The 13,221-nt window shown below is 39.3% G+C and overlaps 1 gene segment (V, D, J or C); it reads right to left on the reverse strand.

Moving 5' to 3' along the window:
- Positions 1–3,531: 3,531 nt before the first annotated feature.
- LOC125305459 lies at positions 3,532–4,043 on the reverse strand. The segment is given in 2 exon segments: positions 3,532–3,890; positions 3,986–4,043. Coding segments are annotated over 2 exon segments (396 nt in total).
- Between the last annotated feature and the right edge of the window lie 9,178 nt (positions 4,044–13,221).

The raw sequence follows: 13,221 nt of genomic DNA on the forward strand, positions 1-13,221 counted from the left end.
CTGTTGGTACCACTGTAAATAGGCTGAAACTGAAGTGGAGTATTTGCATGAAAGGGTTAAATCTGACCCCTCCACGTCAGACACCTCAGTCCTGTCTGGAGTAATCTCATCTGCAAGAATATGCCCTGCAAAAAAGATAGCAACGGCATTTTACATATGAAGGGTTCAGATGCAAAAGCCTCTAAATGCCACCTACAGTATGTCAAATGAGATAAAGATGGTGAGTGAATGCTCTCCTCACATAGTATACGTTAATCAAATAATTTAACTTCAAAACACATCAAATAACACTCTCTTCCTGGTCTGAAATATCGATTTCTATGCAAAAACCTATAGGAACCGGATTTTAAATGCTCATTTAAAAGAAATGTGGTCAGACGGATTTAGAGGGTTTTGCATCTGAACTCTTCATATGCTAAATAACAATTCTGTTTTACATTTTTGAGCCTGTATAAACTTTACGACTAGACTGCAATATAAATATCCCAGTTTACTTTGTAGAAAATGTCTTACTTGAAAAGGCTATGAAGAGTTTCACTGAATAGAGTAGCATAGTAAACTCAGTCAGCTTCACAGCTCAGCAGAGTGTGCAGCAAATGCCCACCCCCTTATGGTTTATGAAGACCATTGTTGGGTTTGTGTCATGTCAGCTCCTCCTCAATTGAACTAGTTGTCTGTGAGGCTGTTACACTGAACATATAGTTTACAGTTCATTGTCACTGCCTACTTCTGAGTTTCTTGGCAGAAAAATAATGTAATTCACCCCAAGAACAGAATATATTTCTTTACATTTTGATCATATGCCCAAGCACATTTGCGTGTGTATGGACTATGTGTAACTGGTATAGCTAAATGCCTTTGAAATGTAGCTGTCATATGGACAATCAGTACAAGTGATCTCTCCATGTTCAAAATGCAGTAACAAGCCAGATCAGTGGTGCTTTGATGCAGTTCTCTGTAAGGTTCACCAAACAACACCCAGCTCAGTAGTGAACAAATCATGTGGCAGAGTTCCTGCACATTAATGAATAAATATTTCTTAATTGCAGTGAAGTTGAAATGTTGCATAAGTAGTGCAAATTGCACCATTATAAGATGTGTGTTACCATTAATAACTATCATTGTGTCATGAATATCCCACTCATACAAGTTTAAGGTGATTTTGTATGGCTGTTGAATAATGTTATAACACATTTCATTTTCAGATAGAATAACAAAAACCTTGTCCTAAAGTTAAGTAGGCAGACTCCTGCTCAGTGTATATGGGCCAATGGTTTTTGCACCAGTGCTGAACAGGTTCCCATCACTGTGGGCCTCAGAGCACAGTAGTACACAGCAGAGTCAGATATCTGCAGGTCCTGGATCGAAAGAGGAACAGTCTTTGTGCTAGTGTCGATGCTTGCGTTGAATCTTTTTTCAAATTCTTTCTCAGTTTGACCTCCGCCGCCCGAGGTAAGCTTGTTGAGAACAAATTTCGGGGATGTTTCTAGCTTTTGTTGGTACCAGAATAAATATGGATATGGATCATCGGTGATGTATTTGCACTGAAGGGTGACATGTCCACCTTCCAAAGCAGACATTTCATTTGGTTGTTCAAGTCTGTCTTCAGCTCTGCATTCTAGAAAAAAAAAAAAAAAAAAACAAACAGTAAGACAATAAGAGGTGTGGAGGAGTACAAATGTAAAATTTTAACATAGAAACTGAATGTAGTGAACTGAATATAACTTTACTTACCCAGATAACAAAAGACGAGTAAAAGTAAATAACAAGAGAACATCATGGTGTCTCCAGCAGACACTCCTGCACACCAAAGTTCAAATAAGCTCCAAACTAGAGTCCTTCTGCTTTTACTGAGGGTGTGTCCATTTTCTTCTTTTCTCAATACAAAGTGGTGGAAGGAGATGAGTAAAGGGCTTCTGACATCTCTATGATGAAAGAGGAAATGCTGCCACCATGTGGTGAATTGGAACCACTGTCAATCCACAGTTTGATGCGTTGCATACAATCACCAATAGATTAGTACATGACATTTCAACTCATTTCAAATATGAATATTCAGCCCATTGATAATTAATTGCATTGGAGTAGAGTTTATGGTAGGGTTGTATGTGTGGATTGTTAATGTGCTTTTATACACTGATTACAACTATGTTCCCAGTTGATGTTTTAATTACTGTACATTGTCACAAGAACAGAGTGCAGTGGTTTGTAAACTTCATGAAAATATAGTATTGATGAATTTTTAGATTGTTTTCAATAGAAAAAGGTATATGTGTTTCACTGATGATATTGTACATTATTATACTGCTCTTCTGAAAGCTGAGGAAGATTCCACTGAATTGAAAGGCCCATCCCAACGTTCATTCAAGTAGTACATATTTTGAATTCTTGAATTTTGTTTATTAGAGAAAGTCATGAGGGTTTTGCACAGTGTGGGTTGTGTTCCTGTCACTGTGGGCTCCAAAGCGCAGTAGACAGCAGAGTCTGAAACTTCAGCAGATGAAATATTAAGATCAACCCGTTTAGAGTCTCTGTACACTTTTACCGAGGCACGAGGATGAGGAGGAGATGATTCCACCTTAAAATCAACAGATGCCATCATTAGAATGATGAATTCTGGTTCATGTCCTGGATTCTGGTGAAACCATTGCAGATTGTTCATTGAAATGGCACTATATGTGCAGGAGAAAGAAGCTGTTTCACCCTCTGTGATGCTGATTGCCCTTGAGGTTGGGGTGATGTCATCTTGCAAACTGTAACCTAAACAAGTAAGGATTAAAATAACATTACGCATGAAGATATATACAGTAATAGTAATCTTGTTCAAGAAAAAACAACTCTAAGTTTAAGGTAATGGCAAGCCTACCTATGCAGAATAAAAACAGAAATAGCAGCACGAGCATGGTATTATAGTAAGTTACACTCAAGCTGCAGTCAATGGTATAGACATAAACATATGACAGTTATAACTGGAGTATACAGCATTAACTCCCTCATGGCTACATCACATCTCACCCACATGATCCCTCCCCTTAGTCATCTCTGCTCTTGCAGATAAGTAGGCCCTGACACTCTGGAGTGTGTTTCCCGTACAACTACTGAGGTTAGCTTTTTACTAACGTGGTACGATGCATCACTCAACTAACCAACATGTATTGTAAGTTACGACTGTTTCCCAAAACTGTCGTAGTACTTTGTAAGTTTGGACCATGACAGTTTCCAATGTAGTAGCACAATGACAATAAAGTTGAATCTAATCTAATCTATTCTAATGGGCCATTCCATCCAAAACCCCATCCAACTGATTTCCTCAGTTCCCAAAATGTTTAGAGACTGTTCAACGATAGGTATGTTGCCTTTGTACTATTCTCAATTAAATGTAGGGTTTACATGTTTTGCAGATCATCTATTATATACAGTGTCCCAACATTTTTGGAAAATAGATTGTATAATGCATGCATAACATTACACCATTTAGATTATGCTTGAAACTGATAATAATGCCATAAAGAAGGTTGTCTGTGCCCTTGTTTAAAAGCTGGGAAGGTTTTTGTTCTGTGCAGCTGGTGTTCCTGTCACTGTGGGCCTCAGAGCGCAGTAGTAGACAGCAGAGTCTGAGACTTCAGCAGATGAGATATTCAGATGAACCTGTTTAGAGCCTTTGTCCACTTTACCAGAGGCACGAGGATGAGGAGGAGTTGATTTCACTGGATCACTGTTGGATTCAAACAACATGATGATGAATTCTGGTTTAGATCCTGGATTCTGGCGATACCACTGCAGATTTTGTACAGCAACTTTGTATGTGCAGGAGAGAGAAACTGTTTCTCCCTTTAAGGCGATGATGTGTTCTTTAGAAGCTGGAGTAATGTCATCTTGTAAACTGTCACCTAAAAAGGTAAGGAATTAGATATAATGAAATACATTACATTGTGATTATGAGTATGTTATTACTTTTGTGGTAGCTGAATAACTGCAAGCATACCTGCGAACATTAAAACTAGAAACAGGAGAGACAGCATAGCAATGTTTTACACAAGGAATCACTGGTATAGACATGAACATATGACAGACAACTGTCACTAAAACATCCCTCATATACTGTACATCACACTCCGTCTGCATGACTCCTCCTCTCGTGCATCTCTGCTACATAAGACAGAAAAGTGCCCCTTAGGGCCTGAAGGAGGTGGTATGCTCCTCTGTGCACATTTGTGCGCCTCGGAGATGTGAGTCATTGACTCGGGGTCACAATTGTTGGGAGGCACACAACACCCCCCACATGCCGTGTTGATGACGCATTTCTCGTCACGTGCCGCGGGCGCAGGACACAGACGCAGGGTTATACCAGGCCTATCACACAGCTGCTTACAACTACATCTGCTGCCCCCAGAGCCTTGCTGCAATAAAGAATCTAAAACATATATTCACATATTCCTGTGTTCATTACATATCACAAAGCCATTAGATCAAGATAATTGTTTGCTTGTCCACAATATTTTGAATGAGGATTAAGTGTTGTAAAGACATTGCTTTCAGCATTTATTGTGCATGTTTAAAACAAAAATGTATAGGTCAGTAATGGGACAGTACCGGTTCTCCGGCATGGGATGAGCTTTTTACGATGACTAAAGTAGGAGTATGGTTAGCAGTGCTGTTTAACACAACCAGTGGCTGGGCTGATGGTGTCATTATTAAACAACTTAATCTTGTCATGGCAAAAACATATATTTTTCTTCATGTGTGGCCCTAATACGCCGTCATCGATAGTACAGTACATAAAAGTATAAAAGGGCAATAGTTTAAAAAGGTTTAAAAAGTAATAATTAAAATACATGAAAAACAACATAGAATGATTGAAAGACAGAATGCAAAACAACTAATTACCGGAACACCAACAACAACTTAACCTGTGTGCTTTATAGTGTCCTAGTCAGCCAACAACTTAACTCAGTGATAGTGATCCTATTCAAACACCCAGTGAACAGCAGCACTCTATATGGAGATTCTTGAAGTAGCCCCGAACTGTGCGAGCACACATATTCCCTTTCAGGGCCATAAATGCCCGACCAATAGGGCCTAATAATTACTCTATGAAGGGGGGACTAACAACCAAATAGTTAACACAACACATAGTTAGAAGAAAGACATGTTTGTCTGACATGTTTAATTGAAGTTTAATTTCACTGCTGGTTATGCCTCATGGAAATCAAATGTGAACTGATAGTGTCCAGACCAATTATCAACTGAAAATCGGTCTGGTGTCAGCCAGGCTACTGGGTCAGTGTTGCTGAAATAAATTAGCAGTTCTAAGTTGATCAACCACAATATCTGCGAGAGTTTGTAAGACCAGTGTTTTTGCCAGCCTTTTGCGTTCTTGAAACAGAAAAGACATTTTCATAACCGGATGCCTTTTGTAGGCAATTTACATCTGTGTGAATATCTTCACTAGACTGAATGCATTTTATGTATTTATGTTGTAATACATGTAAAATAAATGAATGACACCGACACTACGCACAAATTAATTTAAACTTAAAACTGCACTTCCCTAATAACTGCTGACTAGTTCTCTCATGTCAGTCACTGACAATAGCTAGTATGCCTCCAGAAAACACATGGGAAAAACACTGTTCAGTTCACCAAGTCATGATAAGCTATTGCCGTTGCACAGCACCAGTTGTGATATTTAACGGCTGAGTGTAATCATAGGTAATGTCATGTATGAAAACTAGTATTGCTAGACAATACTATAATGAGTGTCAAGTCGAGGGCAGCTAAGGTGTGGTGATGACATCATCGATACGCAAGTAGCCTACGCTGTTTCGCCGTCCAATCAAACACGTAAGGGCGGTGTTTTCGAATTTTTTCACCCTGGGACCAGGTTTCAAAAAAGTGTGTCTTCAGGCAGTGCGTTTACAGGATTCGTTTGGACGATCAGCCAAATCGATGCAAAACGTGTGTTTAAACCAAAGTTTAAACCAGAGTGACTTAGTGAGAGGACTCTGTTCTTTCTCTTCTACAATGACTGATGGGGGATGCTTAGGCTGAACTCTCAGCCTTTCTCTCTCTCTCCATCTTAGTCTCCAGCTCTCGTCTTTTCTCTCTATCCCTCTCTTTCTCCCTTATTTCTGGGTTTGTAATCTTATTATTTGGTATCTGATCTGTCATAGCTGATAAACTAGTTACTTGGTAATTGATTCAAAATGATTAATTAAATGGAGTCAGATTAAACAAGTTTGTAAGAATAACATTACCAAATAACTCTTCACCCTATTTGTCCATTGTTCACACACACGATGAACAGGAGAACTGACCGGTGCTTTGGGCCTACTCTCTCCTTTCAAGCGAGGATAGCCCAACGTGTATTCACGTCACACGGGTGAAAGATTTGAAGATTGAAGTTTTATTCGCATAGTATCCAGCAAAGTATACAATAAATCATTATAATATGGCTTGCAGCATATCATTTGACAATTGTTCTCCATGGGTTGGTAATAAATTACCACATACATTTAGGAAGGTCCCGCTCTGAACAATTTGATTGGTGGGATGGTAGTGACTGCTTCCATGCACTGGAGAGGTTACAAGTAATTAGTCTATATTTATATACCATAGGCACGGTCTTGGCATAACTAGTTCATCATATTTACTTTCTAAATTAACCTTGTTTGCACACGTTCATCAAGATCTACTTTCATTTAAAATTATACCTTAATAGGTCTACACACTCTTATGTCTGAAGTGTATACTTTCACAGCTGGCCCTGTTAATCAACCCATGCTAAAGTGTGCTCCAGGTGTGACCACAACTCTGAGGGTTGATTTGAGAGAATTGTGTTATGTTGGTGTGATATCATGTACCCTGTGGGAAGATTACTTTGACCTGTCTTATCTTAAGAACTATAATTTGCATTTAGGTTTTTGTTCAGCTTGTCAGTGAGTTTGTATCACTGGGGTCCTCAGGGCACAGTAGTAGAGAGCTGTGTCTGCCACAGACAGAACTTTAATGATGAGCTCAGTAGATGTGCTGGATGTTATGGAATCAAACCGAGTGTCAGGGATATCACTACGACTACTGTAAGATCGAGCTCCTTTGTATAGTATATACTGAGGTGCTTCATTTGGATACTGCTTATACCAGTAAAGGTAAACATAGTCACTGATAGTGTCATATGAACACTGCAACTTTCCACTATCTCCTTCCAGATTTTTTATGTTGGAGTTGGCAGGAGTAATGTGATCAGCCACAATGTCTGTGAAGAATTCAGAAAAGAGTTACGACATGGAAAATGATCATGCGTACAATACTATGTGTCAACCAATGCTTTTCATTTGAATTCACCTGTTGTCATAATGAGGACCAGTAACAGTGTTATCTCCATGTGGAATATGCTGTGCTAGATGATGTGAGGATGTTCTTAGTTCTGTAAATAACAAACCTCTCTGAGGTGCCTCTCCTTGAGTTACTGGGACTAAAATAAGTCACATGACCTTCATTCAGGAAGGCCTCACTCTGAACACTGATTGGTAGAGCTTGTGGCTGATTAACATTCTCACTATGTGTGTATGTATCCATAGTAGCATTGTCACATTGTCACATTGTCACATGAAACGATGTTGTAATTAAAAACACTGAAATAGTTTGCATGTCATTTAAAAAATCACCCTCAGAATGATTATTTTGTCTCTAATGATGTTTCATGATTAATTAACTCATGCAACATGCGAACGTGCAAACAACCATTAGAGTGGGGCATTAGGCCACTTCCTTAACAGTATCTAAGACATCATGCTGACATTTAATATTACATTTGTGAAATACATATACATATTCACATAAATGTACCATGAAACCTTTGAATTAAAGATGAAGGTCATATCAGAACAACCAGAAAGAAAGGCAGAAACACATACTTCAGGACTGCTTTGTACTACTGCAAATGTTTTTATATGGAGCAGATGGGAGTTGCATCACTGTGGGCTTCATGGCATAGGAGGCATTAATATGCAGGGTCAAATATCTCATATCCCCTGTGCAATGAGTTGCTTTGTTGTATAAAATATAAAAATATAAATGTAAAATATATGTGAAAATCTCTTTTTTTATCATTTTGCATTTTTATCTTTTGGTTTCACTCGTGTTTTTTACATGATTATGTGTATGCTTTTATATATAATTTAATTTAACTGCCCCCCCCCCTCCATGTTTATATAACTCAATAAACAGTTGATCACAAAAAAACGTTGTAACTCAGTCACTCTCAGTCACAACACAAATGTTAAAAGCCATTAGGTAAGTACACAAAGAATGTTTACCTGTGAGCATTGTGACAAAAAAAAACTAGATGAACAAAATATGACCGCCGCCCAGTCCAGCACATTTTTTCCAGAAAAATAAGTCACGCTTGTCAAATTGTGTTCATTTCCTACTTTGTTCCTTTTTTGTGTGTTTGTAATTGAGTGTGTGCAGAGTGTGTGGTTGTTTTTGTGTATATGTGTTTTGTGTGTGTTTTTTTGTGTTTGAGTGTGTGTGTGTGTGCGTGTGTTTGTGTGTGTATGTGTGTTTATGTGTTTGTGTGCGTGTTTGTGCGTGTTGTGTGTGTGCATGTATGTGTGTGTGCATGTGTAGTGTGTGTGTGTGTGTGTTTGTGTGTGTGTATGTGTGTGTGTGTGCCTGTGTGTGTGTGTGCCTGTGTGTGTGTCTTTATGTATGTGTACATCAATAAAGCAAATCAGGGATCACCTACTCTTTGCGATAAGTGCCATGGTGAGTCAGGACCTCAATTTAACATTCATGCAAAGGAAAACATCTCCTGCAGTACAGTGTCCCTGTCACTGCAATAGGACATTGGAATTGATATTTGTTTGGTGGCTTTTGGCCACAGGGAAGAGTGCCACCTACTGGCCAGCCACCAACACCGCTTCCAGCAGGAATTTACTCTTCCAAGGAGGTTTCTTATCCAAGTACTAACTAAGCCTGCTTAGCTTCAGTAATTCAGCAAAGTCAGGGTATCTGCTGTTCTGGCTGCTGGCTAAAAACAAAAGGTGAAAGGCATATAGGATTCTAACTGTCTCACTGAATTGCATTATGAACACTCAATTCTCACTGATACGGTATCTGCTAGACAACAAGTACCAAAACATGATTAGTTCATAGATTTCACATGTAAAATACATTTTATACAACCCCACCCCCATCTTGCCTGTTCATAATTCTGAGAAATTCTTGAATTGTGTGCATGAGTGCGTGTGCGTGCACGTGTTTATGTTGTAAAGTCAACTAAACTTGGCATGCATTCGGAGGGTGTCATAATGATCCTACACTTTCAATTTTAGTGCAGTTTTGACCATGTCAGCCAGAGATATTGTTATTACAACACCTACTTTTTTGCTTTTTCATTTTTAACTAGGTGGCACTATACATGAAATGAGTGGTAATGGGATGGGTTGACATGGCCCATTAAGACCAACATACAAAAAAGGTGGTCTTCCTAGGCCCTACGGTTCTCGAGATATTCACAGAAAACTGTGTCTGCCCTACCCTCCTTTTGGGGGGTCTAGTCCAGCGGGGGGGCTACAGATCAAAACGAAAAACAATGGTTCCATGCTATCCATGTGGGGCTACATGCCCACCAAGTTTCGTGTACCCCGGTCTTTCAGTGTCCCGGGAATCCTTGACAAAAAATTGGAAAAAAAAATCTGACTAAAATCTGACTTCGCTGCGCGGTCATAATAATAGATACACATAATGCAGGTAAGTCAATTCAAGAATTAAACTCAATATTGTGGCTTCTATTGTAACAAAAGGTCTTCCTAACATTGCCAAATCTAGAAGCTGTCAAATACATTGAGCCATTCCTTGGTGTCACACCTTCTTGATACAGTTAGCTGATTGAAGGATTACATTAAAGATTCAAACAAACTCCTCCTTGGTGAAAAAGAAAATAGAGTTGTTGTTGTTGAAAAAAAGGGAAAAAAAATAAAAATAAAAAAATAAATCTGACTAAACCTTTGCTGCGCAGCGGTCATAATAACATGTAGAAAATGTCTTGAAAGGGCTATGAAGAGTAGCACTGAATAGAGCAGCATAGTAAACTCAGTCAGCTTCACAGCTCAGCAGTGTGTGCAGCAAATGCCCACCCCCTTATGGTTTATGAAGACCATTGTTGGGTTTGTGTCATGTCAGCTCCTCCTCAATTGAACTGTCTAGTTGTCTGTGAGGCTGTTACACTGAACATATAGCTTACAGTTCATAGTCACTGCCTAACAACAGTGACCCAAACAACACAGTTCAGAAGCGAACAAATCATGTGGCAGAGTTCCTGCACATTAATTAATACATATTTCTTAATTGCAGTGAAGTTGTAATGTTGTATAGTGCAAATTGTGCCATTATAAGATGTGTTTTATCATTAGTAACTATCATTGTGTCATGAATATTCCATGCATGTACAAGTTTAAGGTGAAACACATTTCATTTTCAGATATAATAGCAAAAACCTTGCCTTAAAGGTAAGTAGGCAAACTCCTGCTCAGTGTATATGGGCCAATGGTTTTTGCACCAGTGCTGAACAGGTTCCCATCACTGTGGGCCTCAGAGCACAGTAGTACACAGCAGAGTCAGATATCTGCAGGTCCTGGATCGACAGAGGAACAGTCTTTATGCTAGTGTCGATGCTTGCGTTGAATCTTTTCTCAAATTCGCTCTCAGTTTGACCTCTGCCTGAGGTAAGCTTGTTGACAATAAATTTAGGGGATGTTTCTAGCTTTTGTTGGTACCAGAATAAATATGGATATTGATCTTCGGTGATGTATTTGCACTGAAGGGTCACATGTCCACCTTCCAAAGCAGACATTTCATTTGGTTGTTCAAGTCTGTCTTCAGCTCTGCATTCTAGAAGAAAAAAACAAGAAACAGTAAGACAATAATAAATGGGGAGGAGTACACATGTAAAATTGTAACATAGAAACTGAATGTAGTGAATTGAATATAACTTTACTTACCCAGATAATAAAAGACGAGTAAAAGTAAGCAACAAGAGAAAATCATGGTGTCTCCAGCAGACACTCCTGCACACCAGAGTTCAAATAAGCTCCAAACTAGAGTCCTTCTGCTTTTACTGAGGGTGTGTCCATTTTCTTCTTTTCTCAATACAAAGTGGTGGAAGGAGATGAGTAAAGGCCTTTGGGCATCTCTATGATGAAAGAGGAAATGCTGCCACCTTCTGGTAAATTGGAACCACTGTCAATCCACAGTTTGATGCATTGCATTAGATAAAGAGATCAATAGATAGAATAGATACTTTATTGACCCCCCAAGGGAAAATTCAAGGTCTCAGTAGCTTAGACACCACACACAACATACACTTACAGAACAGATACAAAACAAAATACACAAAATAAAACAAACAGTCTTCAGCACACAGCATACAAAGTATGATAAAGATCCACTTGAATGTACTCATAAGCATGAGGTGCTTGCAGTAGCAGTGCAGGGACTGACCCTGTGATTCAGTATGCATGGTAAGGTACTCTATGAGAGTGTGTGTCATGGTGGTGGTGTAATAAGTCCAACAGTGCAACAGTGCAAGGAGACAATCGAGAGACCAGCATTAAATATGGACAGTAAGAGCATAATGTAGACATGGTGATATATATAAAAAAAAAAGAATGTGGGAAGGACTGTTAATGTACTTTTACACACTGATTACAGTTCCCACAGTTGATGTTTTAACTTTAACAGGGGCCGGGTATAGTGGTTTGTAAATATACTTCTTTAAAAAATATTATTGATTAATATATAGATTGTTTGCGATAGAAAATGTATATGTGTTTCACTGATGATATTGCGCATTATTATACTGTAGAGGTCTGCACTCCCGGGGCAGTGACGCAAAGGAGTGCGGGGACATGTTTTGAGAGCTCTATTCGGGAAGAGGTGTGTTTGTGGGTGTGGGAAAAAACAGATGATTCCCTTCACCCCTGCAAATTATGCATCAAATAACATATAGAAATGATTCATGTATAGAATTATAGTTGAGCTGTATATAGTATAGTTGAACTGTATATTGTGTGGATCCTTTGAGAGGATGAGAGAAGCGTAAAGAAGGACAAACATCAGTGCAGCTCTCCACCAATCAGGCTTATAGAGTGGACAGATAGAAGCCATTTTCCCAAAAAGCACCTCAACGACTCTCAGACCATGAGAAGTAAAATCATCTGGTTTGATGAAATGAGGACTGAACTGTTTGGCCACAATTCCCAACGGTGTGTGTGGAAGAAACCAGGCACTGAGCTGCACTGATGTTTATCCTTCTTACGTAAAGCCTCTCTCATCCTCTCAAAGGAAATGATAGCTTCAGCGAAAGTTCTACTATGAAGACTTGTAGTGTAGCATTTACTCCTCCCATGCTTACACGGAGCCAATCTTAGCTGCCTACTTTCGGGAAAGCCCTGCAATCTGATCATTCACTCATTCAATCAGCACTAGCCTATAGGAATTCAGTGGGCTCTTTAAATATGTACCACTATCACCTAACCAGGGGCGGACCTGGACACTTTGAGGCCCAAGGCAAAGGATCCCGAGGCCCCTCCAACCCTCCCCACACCACAACCGTAAAACTAAAACACACTTTTTCCTGTAACAATGGGACGCTGAGGCATACTCAAATACAACAAATATTTATTGCCATAGATGACAATCAAAAAACATTAGTAAAAACCTTTGAAAGTATTACAATTATGAATGGTGTGAGTGTGTGTGTGTGTGAGAGAGAGAGAGAGAGAGAGAGAGACAGAGAGAGAGAGAGAGAGAGAGAGAGAGAGAGAGAGAGTGTAGGCTAGGGGTTTGGGGTCTCTGTGTGTGAATATACTCTATGTAGCTATGTTTGAGAGTCTGTCTGTGTAGGCTATGTGTAGAAGAGAGGGAGAGAGAGAGAGAGTGGGAGTGTGCGTGCAAATTAAGTGAGGTGTTCGATCTTCCAAAAAGACGACATCCAAAACAATAAACAGCGTCTGCACTGACCGAATAAACTAGCCATTTTCTGTTTATTTTTTCTCCATTTTTCATGGTCATGTAATAATGTTCAACCGTGAATCTTCTGGGTGGTTTATCTGCATTTTTGGGGAATTCAAAGTTCTTAATTTGCACAGGGCCTTTTTTAACGATTTCAACTCGCTCTGCATCTCTTACGGTGCCTGGCCATAACACAGGGTCGTC

The sequence above is a fragment of the Alosa alosa genome, chromosome 1, assembly GCF_017589495.1.
Source record: "Alosa alosa isolate M-15738 ecotype Scorff River chromosome 1, AALO_Geno_1.1, whole genome shotgun sequence".
Lineage (NCBI taxonomy): Eukaryota > Metazoa > Chordata > Actinopteri > Clupeiformes > Clupeidae > Alosa > Alosa alosa.